This window comes from Cavia porcellus, unplaced genomic scaffold, assembly GCF_034190915.1.
Source record: "Cavia porcellus strain 051 isolate PalLab524CR breed Dunkin Hartley unplaced genomic scaffold, mCavPor4.1 scaffold_5, whole genome shotgun sequence".
Classification (NCBI taxonomy): Eukaryota; Metazoa; Chordata; class Mammalia; order Rodentia; family Caviidae; genus Cavia; species Cavia porcellus.
In genome coordinates, this window is record NW_026947488.1 from 54,076,910 (window position 1) to 54,098,128 (window position 21,219).

General features: G+C 37.1%; 1 protein-coding gene across 12 annotated transcripts in view; it reads left to right on the forward strand.

The window, feature by feature from the left end:
- Window positions 1-21,219, forward strand: part of Dock3 (dedicator of cytokinesis 3) — a 707,026-nt gene that overhangs the window by 290,095 nt on the left and 395,712 nt on the right. For all 12 annotated transcript variants that reach the window (XM_063248927.1, XM_063248931.1, XM_063248928.1 and 9 more), the window contains one exon: window positions 18,042-18,097. In XM_063248927.1, coding sequence (XP_063104997.1) covers window positions 18,042-18,097 — 56 coding nt within the window. The remainder of the gene's footprint in view (window positions 1-18,041; window positions 18,098-21,219) is intronic.

The following is a 21,219-nucleotide window of genomic DNA, read 5'->3' on the forward strand; positions in this document are numbered from 1 at the left end:
GCTTTTGGCTTGACTTGCTCATCTTTTTCTAGATCTTTCTAGATCTTAGGTGTAACATCAGTTTATTTGTTTTCTTTCTGTTTTCCTGATGTGGGAACTCAGTGCAATAAATTTTCCTCTGAGAACAGCTTTCATTGCATCCCACAGATTCCAATAAGTTGTATTTGTTTTTTCATTTGCTTGTAGGTATTGTTTAATTTCTTCTTTAATTTCCCCTGTGTCCCCTGATTACTCAAGAGTGAGTTATTCAGTTTCCATGAATTTTGGAGATTTTTGCAGTATCTTATATCATTAATTTCTTATTTCATGGCACTATGATCTAATACCATGCAAGGGATTATTTCAACTCTTTTGCACTTATTTAAATATGCTCTGTGAGCTAATAGATGATCTATTTTAGAGGATGACCCATGTACTGCTGAAAAGAATGTGTATTCTTATGTTGTTGTGTGGAGCACTCTGTATATGTCTATCAAGTCCATTTGTTCATAGGTGTGATTCAGTTTTGTTATTTCTTTGCTTATTTTCTGTTTGGTTGATCTGTCCTTTGGTGTCAATGGTGTATTAAGGTCTCCTGTTATAATTGTGTTACTGGTAGTTTGATTTTTCATTTCTGCTATTACTTGTTTTATACAACTGGGTGCTCTGGAACTTGGTGCATATATATTTAAGATAGTTATCTCTTCCCCTTTAAGTTTTCCCCTAACCAGTAAATAATGACCTTCTTTAACTCTTCTGATCGTTATTGGTTTGAAGTTCACATTGTTTGCAAACAGAATATCTACCGCCACTTCTTTTGGGGTTCTTCATACATGATATATTGTTTTCCATCCTTTGACTTTCAGTTTGTTAGTATCCTTTTGGGTTAGATGAGTTTGTTGTAGACAGCATATGGTTGAATTTTGTTTCTTGATCTATTCTGCCAGTCTGTTTCTTTTAATTGGTGCATTTAGTCCATTTACATTAATGGTTATAACTGTTTTGTGTTGGCTTATTGTTGACATGTTATCTTTCTGCTCTTTCATCTTTATCTTTCTGTTCTGTTTGTCTGCTTTGCTTAGTGGTTTTTTCCTAAGTGTATCTAAACTGTCTTTCAGTATTCTTTGCAGGGTTGGTTTGGTGATCATGAAGTTCCTCAGCTGTTCTTTGTCATGGAAGTATGTTATTTCTCCATCCATTTTGAAGGACAGTTTTGCAGTTTTACATCCGTCTAGGTTGGAAATCATTTTCTTTTAGGTTCCGAAATACTTCACTCCATTCTCTTGTTGACTTCCTTGTTTGTGTTGAGAAGTCTGCTGTGATTCTTATAGGCTTTTCTTTATAGGTGATCTGTCTTTTCTCTGTCACAGCTTTTAGTATTCTATTCTTATGTTAGATTTCTGGGATGGTGATTATTATATGCCTGGGTGTAGTTTTATTTTGGTTATGTCTATTTGGAGTTCTGTATGCTTCACTAACCCCAATGTCAGTTTCTATTCCTATCTTTGGGAAATTTTCACCTATGACTTCTGTGAATAGCCTTTTGATATCATTTGTCCTGTTCCCTTCTTTTTCATTTTTCCCTATTAATCTTATGTTGTTTTTCTTTGCATCATCTTGCAAGTGTTGAATTATTATTTCCTGATTCCTTGTTTTTTTTAAAAAAAGATCTTTCCTTCCCTGTTCAGTAGCTGCAATTTTGTCTTCGATGTCTGAAATCCTATCTTCACTTTCGTTGAGGTGGTTTTGACAACTTTCAATGTAATTTTTGATTTCCTGTGTATCTCTTTGAACCTGATTCATGCATTCTGTTTGTTTCTTAAGTTGTTCATCCAGGGATTCTATCTTTTTGTTTTGTTCCTCTAATTTTTTAACTGTGTCTTCTTTAGATGTGTTCAGCAGCTCTTTTCAGTACTTTTATCATTTCTTCTTTACCTGGGAGATTATTTCTAGTTTGAATTCCTTTAAAGCTTCCTGGAGTTGCTTCTTTATTTCAGTTGCTGTTATTACAGGTATTTCATGTGTATGGTATATATTTTCTTATATGTACATGGCTACTAGGGTTTCTTGGGATGGGCTGGAGGTTTGAGATTGCATTTTGGTCTTTCGTTTTGTCATGTTCCTATATTTCTGTGTTTCAAGTGTTTCTCTAAAGCTTCCCCTGGATGTGTTGGAAATCATCTCCTATGCCCTAGGCTCCTGGGTCTGAATGGTGGTTGCTGAGTGTGATCCAGTCAGGCCCTCAGGCCCTCCTGTGCTACCTTCAGTGTTCCAGGTAGCTGGGCAGGCACCTACCCACTGTGGATGATTGGCTAAAGCTCTCCCAAGGCAAAGACCAATGCCCTGAAACTCACTTCACCTGCTCTCCACTCCTGTAATTGAAGAACATCATGGGGGTAATCTACTCAGGCTGCAAAACCTCCCAAGGGGAGTCTAGAATGGCTGGGCTCTGGGTGTGTCCTTGAGCTCTGAGAGCAATGATCTTAACACAATGTCCCAGGCTCGGGATGGCACGGGGACTCACCCCAGCCACCAGCTGAGTTTCCGTGTTCCTGGTTACAGAGAAGGTCACTGGACATGTCCTAGGCAGGCCTTAAACCTGCCATGCAAGGACAGTCTAGTGTGGCTGGGCTCTGGGTGGGCCCTTGAGCTCTGAGGGCAATGGTCTTTTTTTTTTTTTTTTTTTTTTTTTTTTAATTTAAGAGGAAAAAGAGAAAAACACAAAACAAACCAAAGCGGCGTAAGGGTACACGCAATACAGAACTACAAAAAAAAAACAAACAAAACAAAACAAAACAAAACAAAAAAACATAACAGTAAGAAATCACCTGCTAGTAGATTACACACTATCTTCTTGAACATAGTTCCTCAAATCACAGTATCAAAGAACACAAGGTGGACATTCAAACAGGGAGACTGCAAACAGCTGTGTTCAATGTTCCAAAAACATTGATAAAGTCAGCTATTTAACACCCCCAAACACACTTGCTGTTATATCCGTTAGAGCTCTTTTTCTTCTTTTTTTTTCCCCTCTCTTTTTTACAACAAAATTTACACATCTTGGATTTTATTACTCCTTAGTGCTTATTACTTTCTTTGGGGGGGGGGAAGAATACAGTCAAATATGGCAAAACAAAGCTGTCAGTCAATACCAAGGATAGACATAGCACATGGTGTAGAACAGAGTACAAGTTTATCAACAATGGTTATCAACGTTGTCCCTTGTTTCCTTAAAAAGAATTGTCTATCTTATTAGATATTATAAAGTTGGACAAAACAGTAGAGAACAAGACCAATAAAACTTAGGCATTGTAAACATTACAGGACTTCCAAAGAAGACAATAGTCAAACCAGAATGAGTATCTTAGTGAATCTTATTGTCTTCAAAGTAGTTGCTTATGTCTTCAAACTTAATACTATCATATAGAATGGAACAGAGTCTAATCAGTCAAAACAAGATCGTGGGAGTACTACAGGACTTCAAAACAAGTTAATAGGAAATCGAAAAGAGTTACTATTTATATATCCTATTTTTTTTGAATTTTTTCTTTAATTAAGACAAACATAAGAAATGACTAAATAATTTTTTTGAAACAATAAGGGGGAGATTGAGATAAAGCAGGACATAACAATATAACAATAGAGGTCACAGCATGACTGTTTCAACAACCTAGTACTTCACCACCTTATAACCTGACTTAATAGTAGTTACCATAGTGTCTTTTTCCTTGAAATATTTGGATAAAACTTCATATACTCTAGCTTCAAATATTTTCATATCAAGAAGCCCAGAATAAAGCCTTTCTAATTAATGAGTGAAAACTTTATAAGGCTTCAAGGCCACATAATGGGGAATCATGATTACCACATATTTTTATATATTTGAATCATTATTTACATTAGGGAAACTATTCGTTATTCACACATGCGAGATTGATTTATTTCACTAATGAGTATGGTCTCAAGCTGCGCCCATTTATTGATAAATATCTCAATGTGATCCTTCTTTATAGCTGAATAATACTCCATTGTATAGAAATACCACAACTTTTTTATCCATTCCTCAGTTGATGGGCACTTGGGTTGTTTCCAAGATCTGGCGATTACAAATTGTGCTGCTATAAACATACGTGCACATATATCACTGTGGTATGATGCTTTCAGTTCTTCTGGGAATATGCCTAGAAGTGGAATAGCTGGAATAAATGGGATTTCCAGTCCCAACTTTTTGAGAAATCTCCAGACAGATCTCCACAAAGGCTGTACCAGTCTACACTCCCACCAGCAGTGCAGGAGAGTTCCTTTTTCCCCACAGCCTCTCCAGCATTTGTTGTCGGTTTTCTTGATCCTGGCCATTCTTTCAGGAGTGAGATGGTATCTCAGTGTGGTTTTAATTTCCATTTCTCTAATGACCAATGATGATGAGCATTTTTTCATGTATTTATTTGCCATTTGCATTTCTTCATCTGAGAATTGCATATTCATCTCAGATGCCCATTTTTGGATTGGATCTTTGAATTTCGGAGGTCTGAGTTTCTTTAATTCTTTATATGTTTTAGACAAGAGGCCCTTGTCTGAGAGAGAGTTCACTAAAATCTTTTCCCAGTTTGTGGGATTTCTTTTCACTATGCTGGAAATTTCTTTTGACATGCAGAAACTTTTTAATAAGAAGTGGTCCCAGTTATTGATCCTGGGAAGTATTTCCCGTGCGGTTTGAGTCCTGTTCATGAATTCTTTACCTACTCCTATGTCTCCAAGGTTTCTACCTATTTTGTCTTCCAATAGATTTAGTGTTTCTGTTTTAATATTCAGATCTTTGACCCATTTAGATTTTAATTTAGTACATGGTGATAGACATGGGTCTAGCTTTAGTTTTCGGCAAATGGAGAGCCAGTTTTTCCAGCACCATTTATTAAAGAGACTGTCGTTCTTCCAGTGAATGTGCTTGGCTCCTTTATCAAAGATAAGGTGGTTGAGTGTGTTCGTAGTTGTGGTTGTATCTTCTAATCTATTCCACTGATCTTCAGCTCTGTTTTGATTCCAATACCATGTTGATTTTACTACTGTTGCTTTGTAGTATAACTTCAAGTCAGGGATTGTGATGCCTCCTGCTTTGTCTTTGCTGCTTAGAATTGCCTTTGCGATTCTAGGTCTCTTCTGGTTCCAGATGAAATTTAGGAGTGATTTCTCTACATCTATAAGGTATGTTGATGGTATTTCTATTGGTATTGCATTGAATGTGTATAACAGTTTTGGGAGAATGGCCATTTTCACAATGTTTGTTCTTCCTATCCATGAGCAAGGGATGTCTTTCCATTTTCTGAGATCATCTTCAATTTCCTTTTTCAGAGTATTATAATTTTCACTGTCTTTCACTTCTTTCGTAAGAGTAATTCCTAAATATTTCATTTTTTTGCTTGCTAATGTGAATAGTCCAGTTTCTCTTATTTCCCTCTCTGTAATTTTGTTGTTTGTGTATAGGAATGCTATTGATTTCTGAGTATTGATTTTGTATCCAGTCACATTACTGAATTTATTTATTGTATCTAAGAGTATTTCAATGGAGTTTAGGGGGTCTTCTATGTAGAGTATCATGTCATCTGCAAACAATGATAATTTAACTTCTTCTTTCCCTATCTTTACCCCTTTTATTTCTCTTTCTTGCCTAATTGCTCTGGCTAGTACTTCCAGTACTATATTAAATAGGAGTGGTGATAAAGGACATCCTTGTCTTGTACCCAATTTTAAAGTAAAGGCTTTCAATTTTTGGCCATTTAGTATGATGCTGGCTGTTGGTTTGTCATAAATGGCCTTTATTATATTGAGGTAAAGACCATTTATTCCAATTTTCTGTAAAGTTCTTATCATGAATAAGTGTTGGACCTTATCGAAGGCTTTTTCTGCATCTATAGAGATGATCATGTGATTCTTATTTTTGGCTTCATTGATATGGTGGATTACATTTATTGATTTGCGTATGTTGAACCATCCTTGCATTCCTGGGATGAATCCCACTTGGTCATGGTGTATAATCTTCTTGATGATTTGCTGGATCCTATTTGCCAATATTTTATTGAGGATTTTTGCATCTGTGTTCATTAGGGAGATCGGTCTATAGTTCTCTTTTTTAGTTGGGTCTTTCTCAGGTTTTGGTACTAGAGTCATATTTGCTTCCAGGAATGACTTAGGAAGGATTGCTTCCCTTGAGGGCAATGGTCTTAACACAGTCTCCTGGGCTCTGGATTGGGAGCTAACTCACCCCACCTACCAGCTGAATTTCTTGGTTGCTGGTTTTGGAGAAGGTCTCTGGGTGTGTCCTGGGCAGGCCTGAAACCTGCCCCGCGAGAGCAGCCTAATGTCGCTAGGCTTTGGGGAGGCCCTTGAGCTCTGGAAGCAATAATCTTAATACAGTTTCCTGGGCTCTGGATAGGGAGCTGAGTCACCCCAGCCGCCAGCTGAATTTCCTGGCTGCGGGTTCTGGAGAGGGTCTTCGGGTGGGTTCTGGGCAGGCCTGAAACCTGCCAGGCGAGAGCAGCCTAGTGTGGCTGGACTCTGGGTGAGTCCTTGAGCTCTGGGAGCAATGATCTTAACACAGTCTCCAGGGTTCTGGATAGGGAGCTGACTCACCCCAGCCACCAGCTCACGAAGATAATTTTTTATGTCAGATGCTGCCTTTTCTGAAACCATAGGTGTGCAACCCCCGATCTCTTCTTTGTTATCCTCCCCCAGGCCAGTAGTATTTGTGTTGGGGGCTGGAGATTTCCTTTTATTTCTTCTTTTTGTTATATTTCTGTTTTTTTGCAGACGAACAGACGATGGTGGTTTCTGGCACTTCATGTATTGGCCACGATTACTGTGAAGTGTGCTGGCTAGGGATTGCTGCCTTCCCAGTCTGCTGGTGTCTGAAGTACAAGCAGGAGCAGTAGAGACTGGCCCCTTCCTTCTGAGCTGGTTAACTGTTAAATTTGGTCTTCACCACATTTGTGTGTGCCGCAAGAATGGGGCTGGTTAGGTATAGTTTCAGGGAGACCTTGTGTTATGCTATTGAATCGTGCACAGAGGCGGAGACTCAGTCCAAGCAATTCTCGCCAATCTGCTCTGCACTAGGAGTGGGTGACTGAAGCTGCTATAGTTCTGGTTCTGGATTTACCCTGCCCAACTCCAAAATGCCTCCCATCTCCCTCACCCATGCGGGAGGACTGATTTCTGCACACTCACTGTGAGCCAGTATGGATCTCTGAGCCAGATCTCTGAGCGGTATGCTGCTCTCTATTCTATTGCTCCCCTCTGTGACTGCTGTGTCCCACTGAGACCCTCAGGCTTGCCAATCCCAACTTCACAGCAACTGTGTCTCCAGATTCATGTGGCATTTTGTACACAATGTGACTGGCTCTGGTGAGAGTGAGTCTGGCTACAGCCTTCCGTCCATGATTTTCATGGGTTTTTTTGTTCTCTCTCTCTTTTTTTTTTCTTTCCCTTTAGTTTCTTCCTGGTCAAAAGGATCCATCTCTTTATATGTGGTCTTCTCTAGGATGTTTTATTCCAGCATCTGGGCTATTTCTCTCAGAGAGGCTCCCTGTTTTGTTGCTTACTGATTCACCATCTGGAACCCCTCCACTGTATTTTTTATAATACTTTGTAAACACACCCATAAAAAAGAACTTTCAGAATTGCTTTGGAATATAGCAAGAACAAATGGGACATGTGTACTATGAACAGGATAAGGTTGGTGTTTTGAGGAGAATTAATGGCAGTGTGTTTTTACTACAGTAGTTTTTAGAGAAAAGAATTAAACATACACTATATGTTTTCATAATACCTCATAGTATATTGTATTTGTTTTATTTCATTATTATTAATCTTAACATACATAATTTACAGTTAATTTTCATATATGTAATATAGTGTAGTTTATGTAGGGTTTGGTACTGCTGGTTTAGGCAACATGTCTACAGTGAATAATAGGGACTCATGTGGAAGTTATATACACCTTGAGCCTAGAGAGAAAAAATTTTGTAATTACCTACTGTTTTTTTAAAAATTTGGATTTTGAAGTAAGTTACTTAACCAAGGACACTTGTACATCTAGAAAAAAAACCAGGATTTAGAGTATAGGTCCATATACCTACCTATAAAAAACAATTCTGTCAATACTTTACGACAATGAAATAAAACACAGGTAAGATACATATTTCAGTTACAAGAAGGACAGGAATGGTCAGAGCTTAAAAAAGAACTCAGACCTTAAGCACAGTGTCCTTGTCCTTTATTGGGTGAACAGGTTGATTAGGAGTGTGCTGATGGGCTGCAGAAGTGATAGAGATGAATTGCTGATACAGGCAAGGCTCAAGGATTTGAGGAACAAAGCATTACACAGGAACAGATCATGGTTAACTAGTGACCTGATTATCTGCTGAGAGGAATTTGGGTATGGGTTACATAGTCTTCAGCAGTGGTACTGATATAGTGGAATGAAGCTCCCAACCTACTAGAGTTTTTGTTCTCTAAAACTGAAACTTGAATTTTAGGAACAACAGAGCTTAAGAGCAGAATATATTTATTGAGAGAAAGGAAACTTCTGTGAGAGAGAGACAGGGGGGTCCTGAGTGGGTTGCCAAAGACACTGTCTTTTCTAGGGCCTTTTATACAGTAAAACCATGAGGTGGGGCGGGTCCAAGATGGGGAGAACTGGGAACTCTCAAGGCAGATGGGCATGAGGTGGGACAGGACTATAGTCCACCAGTATGATTAATTGTTCAGGTAAAATTGACCAAATCAGGAACAAATGGGGAAGTGAGTCACATAGTAATTGGGCATTCTTACTCCCAGTGACTTTTCCTGTAGGGGATTGAGATGGTGGTTCCTGGCTTCTTCAAGGTGATCCATACCTATTTAGAATATCAATTCCTATTGTTTAAAATGCTTACCTTGTGGTTGCATTTGTTTTACCTTCTGTCTTGAGACCTGACTCACAGCAGGATTGTCTGTCTCCTCTAAGGTCACAAGACATCTATCTGGTCCTCTGTGCAGGCTCCCTTGAGGGCTGAGCCCTCTCTGACTGCCTATAATACTTCTGTCAAACTCAGCTGCTTGTAACAGTATTTATCTTGCTTTGAGATGCCAGAATTTCACAGCCTTTGACCCGGAGATTAATTTCGTCCTCATACCAGCCATGGGCCTTGCCACAAGTCACTTAGACCTAGGACAGACTCTTAATTTATTTTATGCCAATTTATAAGTATCAATTACTTCCTGCTCTGCACTGCATTGCTCTGGACCTCAACACTTCCTGTTATCTACCTTTTATTTTCTTCTTTATTTTTCTTCTGGCTCTAATATAAGAGAGAAACATAACACTATTTAAGCTTATACTAGAGGCCCTCCTGTTTGTTCCCCTCAGACTGTTTACTATTTAAGCCAAGAATACTATCCTTTTTCCCACTGATACATGGGCAACAGTGATCTTCCCTCTCTTCTCTTCTCTGCTGGATGAGGCCACAAGTCATGGGTTCAGGTGGGCTGTTGGAAGTGATGTTGACAGTTATGGGTCAGGCTGTTCTCCCTGTGTGTTGTCTTTGTCCAGGAGCAGCTTGGTTGGCTAGTCTTTGCCTCTCGAGTCCTATACTGTGCTCTCCTGGGGGAGGGGTGCTGTTCCTACATCAAGAGCCTGCTCTTTCACATTGGAGGGGCCAGCAGTATTGGAATCCATTGTATATATATGGGGAGAGTAGTGAGTCACACTTGGAGCTTCATATAGTTTTTTCTCTCTCCTATTTAATATAGGGTAGTAATATGTGAATGCTGAGCGCTGCCCCACATTTCCTGCTGGTTGAGGCCAAAAGTATGTTGTCTGTCTTAGGATATATTCCTGCAGGGGCTTTTAGCATTTGTTTCCTTCTGTCCCTCTGGCACCACCTCTTGAGGCATGTTGACTAGTAAGTTGTCCCTTTTGCTCTGGACACTGCCCACCCCTGGTTTATATGTGTGGATGTGGCAAACACTGAAGTCAGATGTGTGTTGCAGGGTGGACAACGCTGTAGTTGTATTTCCTGTTTCATTCTTGATACTGGTAATTTGTATTTTCTTTGCTTAACCTTTCTAAAAATTAGTTTTATTGATAATTTGCAAAGATACCGGTTTTATTAATTTTATTGACATTTGCACTTTGTTTCATTGATTTTCTATATTTATTTTTGTTGATTCTATTTTTATTTCCATTTTTTACATGAATCAGTTTTATTTTACTCTGTTTTTTCTCACGAAGTTGTTTATATATGCTTGCTCTGTTTTCCTGATATGAGTATTTACTGCTATACACTTTCCTCTTAAGACTGCTTTCGTTGTGTCCCACAAGTTCCAGTATGTTGTATTTTCATTATCATCCAACTATAAAACTGTCTGATTTCTTCTTTAATTTCATCTCTGATCTATTGAATGTTCAGTAGGGTGCTATTTAGTTTCCATGTGTTGATGAAGTTCTTATGGTTTCCTTTGGCATGGATTTCCAATTTCATTGCATTGTGGCCTGATAGTATGCATAGGGTAATTTGAGTTCCTTTACATATACTTCAGCATGTTCTGTGAGTTAGTATATGGTCTGTTTTGGAGAATGTCCCTGTGCAGCTGAGAAGAATGTGTATGTCCATTAATACTTGTTTTATATAACTAGGTGCACTGGTATTTGTTGCATATATATTTGTGATTGTTATTTCTTCCTCTTGGATTGTTCACTTTATCAGCATGTAGTGACCTTCTTTATTTCTCTTAATCAATCTTGTTTTGAAATTCACTTTATCTTCAACTAGAATAGCAGCCCCTGTTTTTTTTTTTTTTCTGGATTCCTGTTGCATGAAATATTGTTTTTCACTGTTTAACCTTCAATCTATGAATTTCTTTTTGGTTAAATGTGTTTCTTGTATGCAGCATATTGTTGGATCTTGCTTTTTATTTATTTATTTTTGTCTTTTTCCTTTTTATCGGTACCGGGGATCAAACTCATGACTGCCTGCTTGCAAGGCAGGCACTTATGCCGCTGAGCTAAATCCCCAGCCCGGATCTTGCTTCTTGATCCATTCTGCCAGTCTGTGTCTTTTGAATGGCGAATTGAGACCATTAACATTAATGGTTAAAACTGATACGTATTAATTTATTCTTGTCATGTTATTTTCCTATTATTGGTTCTCTCCCTGTTTCTTCTTTTTCCCTTCCCTCTAATTGTTTGCCTTTCCTAGTGGATTCCTTCTGTTGGGGTTCATGGAGTTGCAGTCCTTATTATCTCCTTCTAGAATGGCCTTCAGAGCAGTTTGGAGTGCTGGTTTGGTGGTCATAAATTTCCTCAGATATTCTTTGTCATGGAAGTACCTTATTTCTCCCTCACCTATTTTGAAAGATAGTTTTGTAGGATACATCAATCTGGATTGAAAGTACTCCTTGACTTGAGAGTTTGTACTGAGAAACTGTAATTCTGATGGGCTTTCCTTTATAAGTGATTTGTTTCTTTTCCCTAACAGTTTTTAAAACTCTATTCTTGTGTTGAATTTCTGGACTCTTGACCATGATATGCCTGGGTGTAGATTTTTTTGATCATTACTAATTAGAGTTCTATATGCTTCACTTATTTGTATGTCAATTTCTTTTTCTCTATCAGGAAAATTTTCTGTCATGATGTCTGTGAAGATGTTTTTAATGTCATTTGTGGTATTTCCTGCTTGTTCATTAACTCCGTTTAATCTTAACTTACTCTTCTTTGTCTTATCTGGCAGCTGCTGGATTGAACTGCAATCCTGGAAGTGGACTATTTTTTTTTTATTGTTTTTGTTTTCTTCTTTCCTCGTTTGTTTTATTCAGTTTGTTTTTATTTTTCTTTCTTTTTTTTTTTTTTTTTTTTTGAGTGTGAGAGTAATTCTTAACCTCCTTGTGGGTGTGGTTTTTGTTTTGTTCTACCTTTTATCTCTTCCTTTTCCTTCAGTCTTTTGCTTCTGTTTCCCCAAGTTGGATTGCAGTTAGTGATCAGGAAAAGAAAGGTTTCTCAAAACTAACAAGGGAACATGAGAAATCAATACAGCAACTGCAAGATGAGACAAAGAAGAATAACTTAAGATTAATTGGAGGTACCACATTCACACTCTGGATTCACTAGTACACATCCTATGGAGACAGTGTCCCAAATCATTCCACTTTTTCCAACAAGCTAGGAGCTGGTTTATGATAAGAGTGGCAGACAACCTTAGTAGGCCTTCCCTGACACCAGACTCACTGGGCTCACTGCAGTCAAAGCAGTTTCCATGGGAGAGCTGCTGGAGAACCTGGGAACAGTTCTGGTTCTGGGCCTAACTGATCCAACTCCAAAATGGCTCCCTGCCAATCGCTCCCTCCCATGGGAGAATGAGTCCTTTGCAGTCACCACCAGCCAGCACAGTCCTCCATGTCTGCCACTCCTCTCCACCAGAGTCATTCTGCAGAGGCCTTCAGGATTGCCTGCCGCCACCATCACTATGAGTGTGTGTCCTCAGGTTCCAACAGGTTTCCTCACACAGTGAGTCTGGCTCCAGTCAAAGGCATCGCCAGATACTGCCTGCTTTGTTCTTTGTTAAGTTTTTCTTTTTATTCCCTCTGTGGGCTTCAATTTAGACTTAAGACCTTCCTGGGTACAAGGGACCCACTTCCTTCCTTCTTGTCTTCTGCACAGTGATACATTCCAGTGTCTAGAAGGTGTCTCTGTGAGAGACTGTTTTCTCTGCCTTTACTACTCCACCATCTTCCTGGAAATCTACCTCAAGTTTTCTTTATTCCCTACTGGGATAGAAAGTGTTGGCTCCCTAACTAGCCTTTTCTGATACTATTGCAGCATGTGGTTTGAATGCCTCATAAGGGTTAACATTCAGCCTCTCTAATCTTCCTTGCTTGTGTGGGTGGAGTTTGGGCCATGGTTTTGTTTTTCTGGTGGTAGTTTACAGCAATATAGTGGCTGCTGTCAAATTTTCTGTTTTGATGGACAGACCTTTTTCTGGCCCTTTAAGTGAGCTTCTGTTGTGATCTCTTTTTATCAGTGCCTTTTGGTGTTTACATGTACTTCAACTTAAAGTATTATAAATATCAGAGAAAAATAAAATCTAAGGAATACACCATTGTATTCGCAAAAACCCTAGCTGCTTTTCCTTCTTATGTCTTTCAGAGTCTTCTTAGTTTTGTATTAATGTCTAAAGTTCATGGATATAATATCTAAAGTTCATGGGTATAGCAGGAGTGATGTGAAAAGTATGTCTCTTCTATCTTCCACAAACATCAATTAGCTTTCCATTTGTTGGAATAAAATATCTGACATGATAACATAAAAGAAGAGAAGTTTATTTGGCTTACAGTCTCTTTTGACTCCAAGGTAAAAATAGCAAGATGGAAGAGTGTGGTAAAGAAATGCTACTCACTTCTGGGAAGAACATGGCTGATAGAGAGCAGCAGCTTCAGAGGCTCTCTGAGAAACCACACTTAAAATCCAGGAATGGTGCTGGGCGAGAAATCCTAAGCAAGGGGAGATATACTTTGCCAACCCAGGAACAAACTAAACTAAGAGAAACCAACTGGAAACACAATCCTGGTGATATAGCAGGAACAGATAAGGTCTCAGCACGGAAGGTGGACCCCGTGCCACTGGAAGTTGTGATTTGAATTTCCTGCAGCCGCTGCTGTGTCCCAATTGGCATGGCAAGGAAAGAGGCGTGAAAGCTCTGAGAGTGGGAAGCAGTGAATGGAGTTGAGAGCGGGACTGGCCTGGAGCCCTGCATCGACCTGCAGTGAGTGAGCGAATCAGGGACCCTACCATAGAGTAGGAGGCTTCAGCAAAGGGCATACTGGGACCAGACAGACTACCCGGAACAGGATGCTGCAGTGACTTCAGTCACATATTCCCCTCTCAAGCGGGATTCGTGGGGAGTGCCTGGCCTGCGTGACACCACTGACTAAGACCCAGTAGACTAGCCCAAACCAAGTCCCAGTGGCTGGAGGTGTACCCTAGCAGTGAAGCCTTTGGTAGGTTTACCTGGAGGGGTGGGCCCAGCATAGGCTGCCCATGTCTGTGTCTCCCTGGGGCGGGAACACCTAGCCGGAACAATTCAAACAAACTGTAACCAAAAAGAGAAAAAAATTGGGCCTCCTACATTCACATGTATGGAAGGAACAAAAAGTATGGGAAGAGGAAGCAACAAGAAAGGGTCCTCAGTCCCCAATCCTGAGAACACTGATCCAGGAAAGGGAAATGCAAAGGAAGACAGAAAACATGCAATATCAGACACGGCACCAATAGACATAAAGCGATATCTCTAGAACCTCATAAATGAGTTTAAAAATCAAGTATTTAATGAAATAAAGCAAGATATAAGTAGAATAGTTAGAGAAATACTAAGCACTGCTCAAGAAAAAACAGATGGTGGAATGGAAGAATAGAAAAAAAAGGGAGAATTTTTTGATGGAAAAAATAGAGAAAACATAGAATACGTGAAGCAGGTTCAAAGAGATTACCAGGAAACTAAAAACTCTATTAAAAGCTGGCATAACAGCTTAAAAGAAACTAAGGATAGATTATCTGAATTGGAGCGCAGATTTGTAATATGGGAGCATGAAATGAAAAACTTCTTAAAAATAACAAGAAAACAAACAGCAATAATACAAAGGCTAGAAGATGATAAGAGGATGTATAACTTAAGAATAAAGAACATAAAAGAAGAAGTAGGGACACAAACAAATGGACTACAAAAGCTATTCACAGAAATAATCCAAGAGAGGGGCTGGGGATTTAGCTCAGCGGCATAAGCACCTGCCTTGCAAGTAGGCGGTTGTGAGTTCGATCTCCGGTACCGATAAAAATGAAAAAAGACAAAAAAAAAAAAAAAAGTGACTGAACCAGAAATAATCCAAGAGAATTTCCCTAATTTAGCAAAAGGTAAAGATAGTCAGATGTATGAGGCATACAGGACTCTAGCCACCTACAACCCAAACAGAACTTTGGCATATAATAATCAAAATTCCAGAAATCCAATATAAGAACAGAATACTAAAAGCCGCCAGAGACAAGAAACAGATCACTTACAAGGGAACACCCATCAGAATTACCGCAGACTTCTCGGCACAAACCATCAAAGCACAAAGAGTATGGGGGAAATAATTCAAGCTTTGAAAGATAACAACCTCCAGCCAAGATTGATATATCCTGCACAACTGTCCCTAGAAATTGATGGAAAAACGAGGTGCTTCCAGGATAAAGACGAACTGGGGGAATTTGCAACCACCAGTTCAGCTCTACAGAGAATACTGCAGGATATTCTAAAAATGAAAAATACCAAGATTCCAGAAATAGTGGCAGAGAGGCCACAATGAATGGAGCAGAAAGCGAAATGAAGAAGACAAACTGACAACAAACAACAGAAAAAGAGCTCAACAGAAATGAGGCAGAGAAGATCGGATGGTAGGAACAGCTATTTTGGAGAAAACCAGACATCATAATAGCTAGTGCTGATTTAGTATCATCTTGTTTTGAAGTCCCATCAAACTTGTATCCTTCTGTCTCCATCCGTCTTAAAAGGTTGTATCTTACTGGATTTTATTATATATGATAATATAAGTAAAAACTTTTATAGATAAGGAGATTATATAGAAACCATTGTTCATTTTCTGTTAATTGGTTCTAAATACCCTGTAATAATGTCATTCTCTTGAATGGTTTTACAGTGTCTTGATATGTTTGGTGCTACAGTATACGAAGTTATACTCAAAGATTTCAAGGAAAGAGACACTATGGTAACTATTTTTATGTCAGGATATCTTATGGTGAAACACTATTTTTCTTAAATGGTTATGTTTTGATCTACACTGTTCTGTTATGCCCTCTTTTATCTGAATTCCCCTTTTAAAAAATTATTTACTTTTTTCTTTTTATCTTTTTAATTAAGGGAAAAATAAATAAAAATAGCAGGATACATTATAGTAACCTACTTTGATTTCCTATTAACTTGATTTGAAATCTTGTATTGCCCTCACCATCTTGTTTTGACTGATTTTCCCCTATTCTGCTTTGCTTGATAGTACCAAGTTTGAAAGTATAGGCAATACTGTGAAGACAATAAGAATCATTATGACGCCCATTCTGGTTGACTATTATCTTCTTTTAAAGTCCTGTAATGTCTCCAATGCTTTGGTTTTATTCTTTACTGTTTTGTTCAATTTTATTATAACTGGCAATTCTTAAAATAGCAAGAGGCAGTATGGTAACCATTGTTGATCACCTTGTATTTAGTTTTTACATTATTTATTATGTCCATCCTTTTGATTTGACTGACTCTGTTCTGATATGTTGCATTTGGTTTTACTCTCTTCAAAAAAGTAATAAGAACTGTGGGAGTAATAAAACCCAAAATGTGTAATTGTCATTGTACAAAATAGAGGAAAAGAAAGTGCTCTAAGGGATATAACTGCATGTATATTTAAGTGTATAAGGTAGATAACCATATTACTGAGTTTTTTTTTGGATCATTGAACAAAACTGTTTGCAGTCTCACTGTTTGAAAGTCCACTTTATATGCTTCAATTTTGTAAGTTGAACAACTATTTCTAAGATGAGAGTAGGTAATCTATTAACTAGTAATTTCTTACTGTTTTGTGTTTTTTTTTTTTTTTTTTAGTCTTTTTCGTTTTTATCGGTACCAGGGATCAAACTCACGACTGCCTGCTTGCAAGACAGGAGCTTATGCCGCTGAGCTAAATCCCCAGCCCCAATTTCTTACTGTTTATTTTTAACTTTTTGTATTACTTGTACCCTTTTTCTGTTTTTTTCTTTTTCTCCTTAAATAAAAAAAAAAAAAAGAAAGAAATGCTACTCACCATTCGTGGTAGCCAGGAATCAAACAGAGGGGCAGAGAAAGAGGCAGAAGTACAGAGAGAGGGAGAAAGAGGAGGAGGAGGAGGAACGGGAAGAAAGGAAGGAGGGAGGGGAAAAGGGAAGAGAAGGGAAAGAGAGACTGAGGAGGAGACAGAGACAGAGACAGACTCACCAGAATTCTAATGATGCTGATGAATATAGTGCTCCTGTGATCCAATCACAGAGATTTTGGGGAGACATTTTATATCTAAACAATTACACTAATAGTGTGTGTTTTACAATTTTCATTATCGTTATCACTGCTTTACAGATAACCAGTAGTTATCATTTACCTGTGATTATATATTTATGGGTGCTTTACCTTAAGTTACTGTGTTTTACCCTATTAGAATTCCCTATTGGTGTAGGTTATCTTTAGTTATGGGACAGTATGTAAAATAAAATTGTTATAGTCCAGTTGCTGATGTTTTTGATAATACAGAATTTATTTACAAAAATATTTAGGCCATGTATGCTTTATTTGAAAGAGGATTTCATATATCAACAGGAGTGAAATGATTAGGAAACTGAAATGGTTTTTAAAAACGAGCACTGTTCTTAGCACTTCAAAAATAAAATTATGGTAAATACCAAATTGAAAACAGTTATAGAAGAGCAAAACAAAAATGTTTTACAAAAATTCTCTAATTGATATTTTCTTTTGAGTCTAAATATTAGCCAGCACCTGGAATTTGTTTCTCCAACTCAGATCAGGACAATCTGTAAGCTATTTGTTAGATGCTGTTGCTGATTTTGGATACATGCATGGCAAGCTGTGTATATGATACTATATTCTCAAAGTGATTTGATGGACTATCTCTAATCTGCATCCCTTTATTAAAATTGAAATGTTACTTTAATAGTGCTTAAAATTATTTTCTCCCAAAAATAGACTAATTGCACATGGTCATGAAATTCTTACATAATCTGCTTTTTACAACTCTTTTTTTGGGTACAATGCTATAATTGAACTCCGGGCCTCACAGTAAACCAGACAAGTGCCCCATTGTACTACATTCCTGGTCTGCAACCTTGTATATGCAAAATTCTTGCTACTATAAGGAGATCTGCTGTTTCCATTGCTGTTTTAGTATATATGAATGTTAATCATAGTTCACTTTTTCTAACGAGTAATCTTTTTTTTTTTTTTTTACAGGGGATCTTTCCTGCAAATTACATTCACTTGAAAAAGGCAATTGTCAGTAATAGGGGGTGAGTAGTTCACCTTACTAACTTTGTTTACAATTATTGTAGGTTGTAGAGGACAGCTGTTTGTCTTTTTGGTCTTCAGTACCGAGTATACTTACTGACAGATTTAACTGGCAAAAAATAGGCATTCATTATCATATTTATTTTGAGAAGATAATTTTTCTTAAAATGCCTACAGCTGTGATCTATTTTTCTGTATCATGAACTTAGTTGTGAATTTTATAAAACAATTATGTATGCAATGTGTTTTTAAGAATATTATGGAACTGTTTTAAGAATAGTCATAAAATAGGAATTAAATTGGGTTTATACCATTTTGTTTTGTTAGAATTTATTGCATGTGAAGGCATGGACAAGTATTTCAAAGAAAGCAAGAGACATTATGGTAGCCACTGTTGATTTCCTGGTTGTCTTATTTTGAAGTCCTGTGGTGTTTGCATTTTTCTGTTTTTTTTTCTGTTCTCATCTGCTTTGTTTTGTTTAAAATTTAAAAAAGGGAGTTAGAGATAAATCTGTCATTTTGGTTCTATATTAAAAGTAAACTTTTGATATATTCTATTTGCAAGAAGAAATTGAAAGAAAGTTATAAAGTCATACCTTAAGGATAAGATGTTATAAACAGTGGGTATGTAGTTTGATCATGGATTTGAAAAATCAATCTGCATAAGAGACAAGAATTAAATATATAAAAATAATAACACTTATTTGCATCTTGTAAACATGAATAATTTTTGAAATATTTTTCTTAGTGTGTCCTGTTTTTAAAGTTATTTAATTTCTAAAATCATTTTAAGGTATAAAATTTAAGTAATGTACAATTATCTACTAACTCAGTATTCTGTACTTGAAATAAGTTCTTGACCAGAGAGTGAGTGAGCAACAGACTTAACATTCTAGTTACTTAGCATTAGTCAAGAAAGCAGAAACTACATGAACCAATTTATAAGATGGTAGGAAATTTTTTGCATGCTCACTTAATCTAAGAGCTGCATACAGTAGCTTATATTCTAATGACTGAGAGCACAAAGTGTGATGTATTGGGCATATCAGAAACCAGCTCAGGGTATTATGAGTATATATTATAGCTCATTTGAGAAAGGGACATCACATGGTTGCTGTTCTTTTGTGTGTGAAGAATGTGATAATGAGACTGAGTTCTGGGAATGCCAGATGTAACTGGAGGCTAGTGGGGAATTGATTGCCTGAACAGCAACAAGCGTACCTCCTTCCTCTTTTTTTCTCAGTATCTTTTTAATGTCCTCAAATGGTAAAGGAGAATGTGGAAGTTTGTGATCTCAGCTTAAACCTTCTAAACCAGAGTTCAGAAGGATAGATTTGGAGATAATAGTTATTAGTGAACAACTTCTGTGCCTTCTTTTTATTACTTGCTCATAACAAACTTTGTACTGTTCATTCATATTCCTTTGAAAAGGTATTTTGGGGCATGTAGTCTGTGTGCTTTATGAAGACAAATAAATAGCAACATAATTATGAAAAGATAATTTGGAAAGGTGTTTCTGTGTAAAATGATTTCCCAGGTTGATTGTCATTATTTATCACTGCTGAACTGTCATTTTTTATTGCTTTTAAAAAATCATATGAAGAAAAAATACACTCTTTTGAAGAGTTTAAAGAGTTAACCTTGAAGAGTAATCTGTGAATTTAGGAGCTAAACTCTTTAAGACAATAAGCCTTACTGAGTCTGCATATATGTAATTAGGCTGTATAATGCATTCTTTTCATTTTAATGTAGTAGAAGTAGTGTTATGAAATATTTCTTTTGAAAAAATATTATAAGGTCTGTTAGTGACAATCACTAGTCAAATTTAATCTTAGTGTGATAAACGTAAGTGTTCTATAGCATCTTAGTGACATGCAGTTTGTTCATCCACATATACTAAAGGGAATATATCTCCTTAACCCACCTGTTTAAAGTACCATTCTTGGTTATAGAAAATAACATGATTTGTTTGTTGTTTATTATTATCACATTATTTTTCATTGTCCTTCATAATGAAACATCTTGGCTTCTAAATTTGGGTTGCCATTGTTTGTGTTAAAATAGTTTTAGTTTGCAAAGCACATGTTAATGATATTAATCTTGAATTCTAGAACAAATGATAGTCTGAACTTCATAATATTTTGAAATTTGTAATGTAGGACAGGGAGATGACATCGTACTTTCCTGATATAAAGGTTATTAATTTGTTTAGTACTTTTTGAGACAAAACTTTTAATAAGCTTGTCTTATTTTAACTTGCATAATTTAGAAAATATTTCAATAAACTTTTTAATTTTTCTTTGTAAATCTTTTTCATTTTTAGCCTATTAATTTTGGGTTTCAGTGCACATATTTTGACTATATTTGATCCTCTGATTAGCGCCCCCCACATTTTGTTTCTCTTATCTAATCATATTCTCCCTTTCACTTTCGTGTCATCTTTTTAAATTCTACATATTATGGAAAACAGCTATACTTGTTTTTTGCAGTCTGGCTTATTCTGCTTAACATGATGGTTTCTAGTTCCATCTACTTTCCTGCTTGCTTAACATGATTATTTCTAGTTGTATACACTTTTCTGAAAATGACAAAATTTTCTGTCTATATGTACATGGGTATATATATATATATATGTAGTCATATTTTATTCACCCATGCATCTGTTGATGCGCACCTAGGCAGGTTTCATATCTTGGCTATTGTGAATTGTGCCACAACAATATATGGTATGCTGACTCCTTTCAGGTATATACCAAGGAGTGGTGTAGCTGGATCAAACAGTAGCTCTATTATTCATTCATTTATTCATTAATTCATTCATCTATTTATATTTTGAGGAACTTTTGTCCTGATTTCCATAGTGATTATACTAATTTACATTATCAACAGCAATGTAGGAAGATTCCCTTTGCCCTGAATTCTCAACAGCATTTATTGTTTTTTAGTGCTTGGTGATAGCTAATCTGATAGAGGGGAGAGGGATTCTTAACTTTGGATTTGCATTTCCTTACTAGCTAAAGATGTTGAACATTTTTTTTCCACATCCTCTTTGGTCACTGATAATTTTTTTTCTTTTTTGAAAAGTGTCTATTCAGTGCATTTCTCCATTGTTAATTGGGCTATG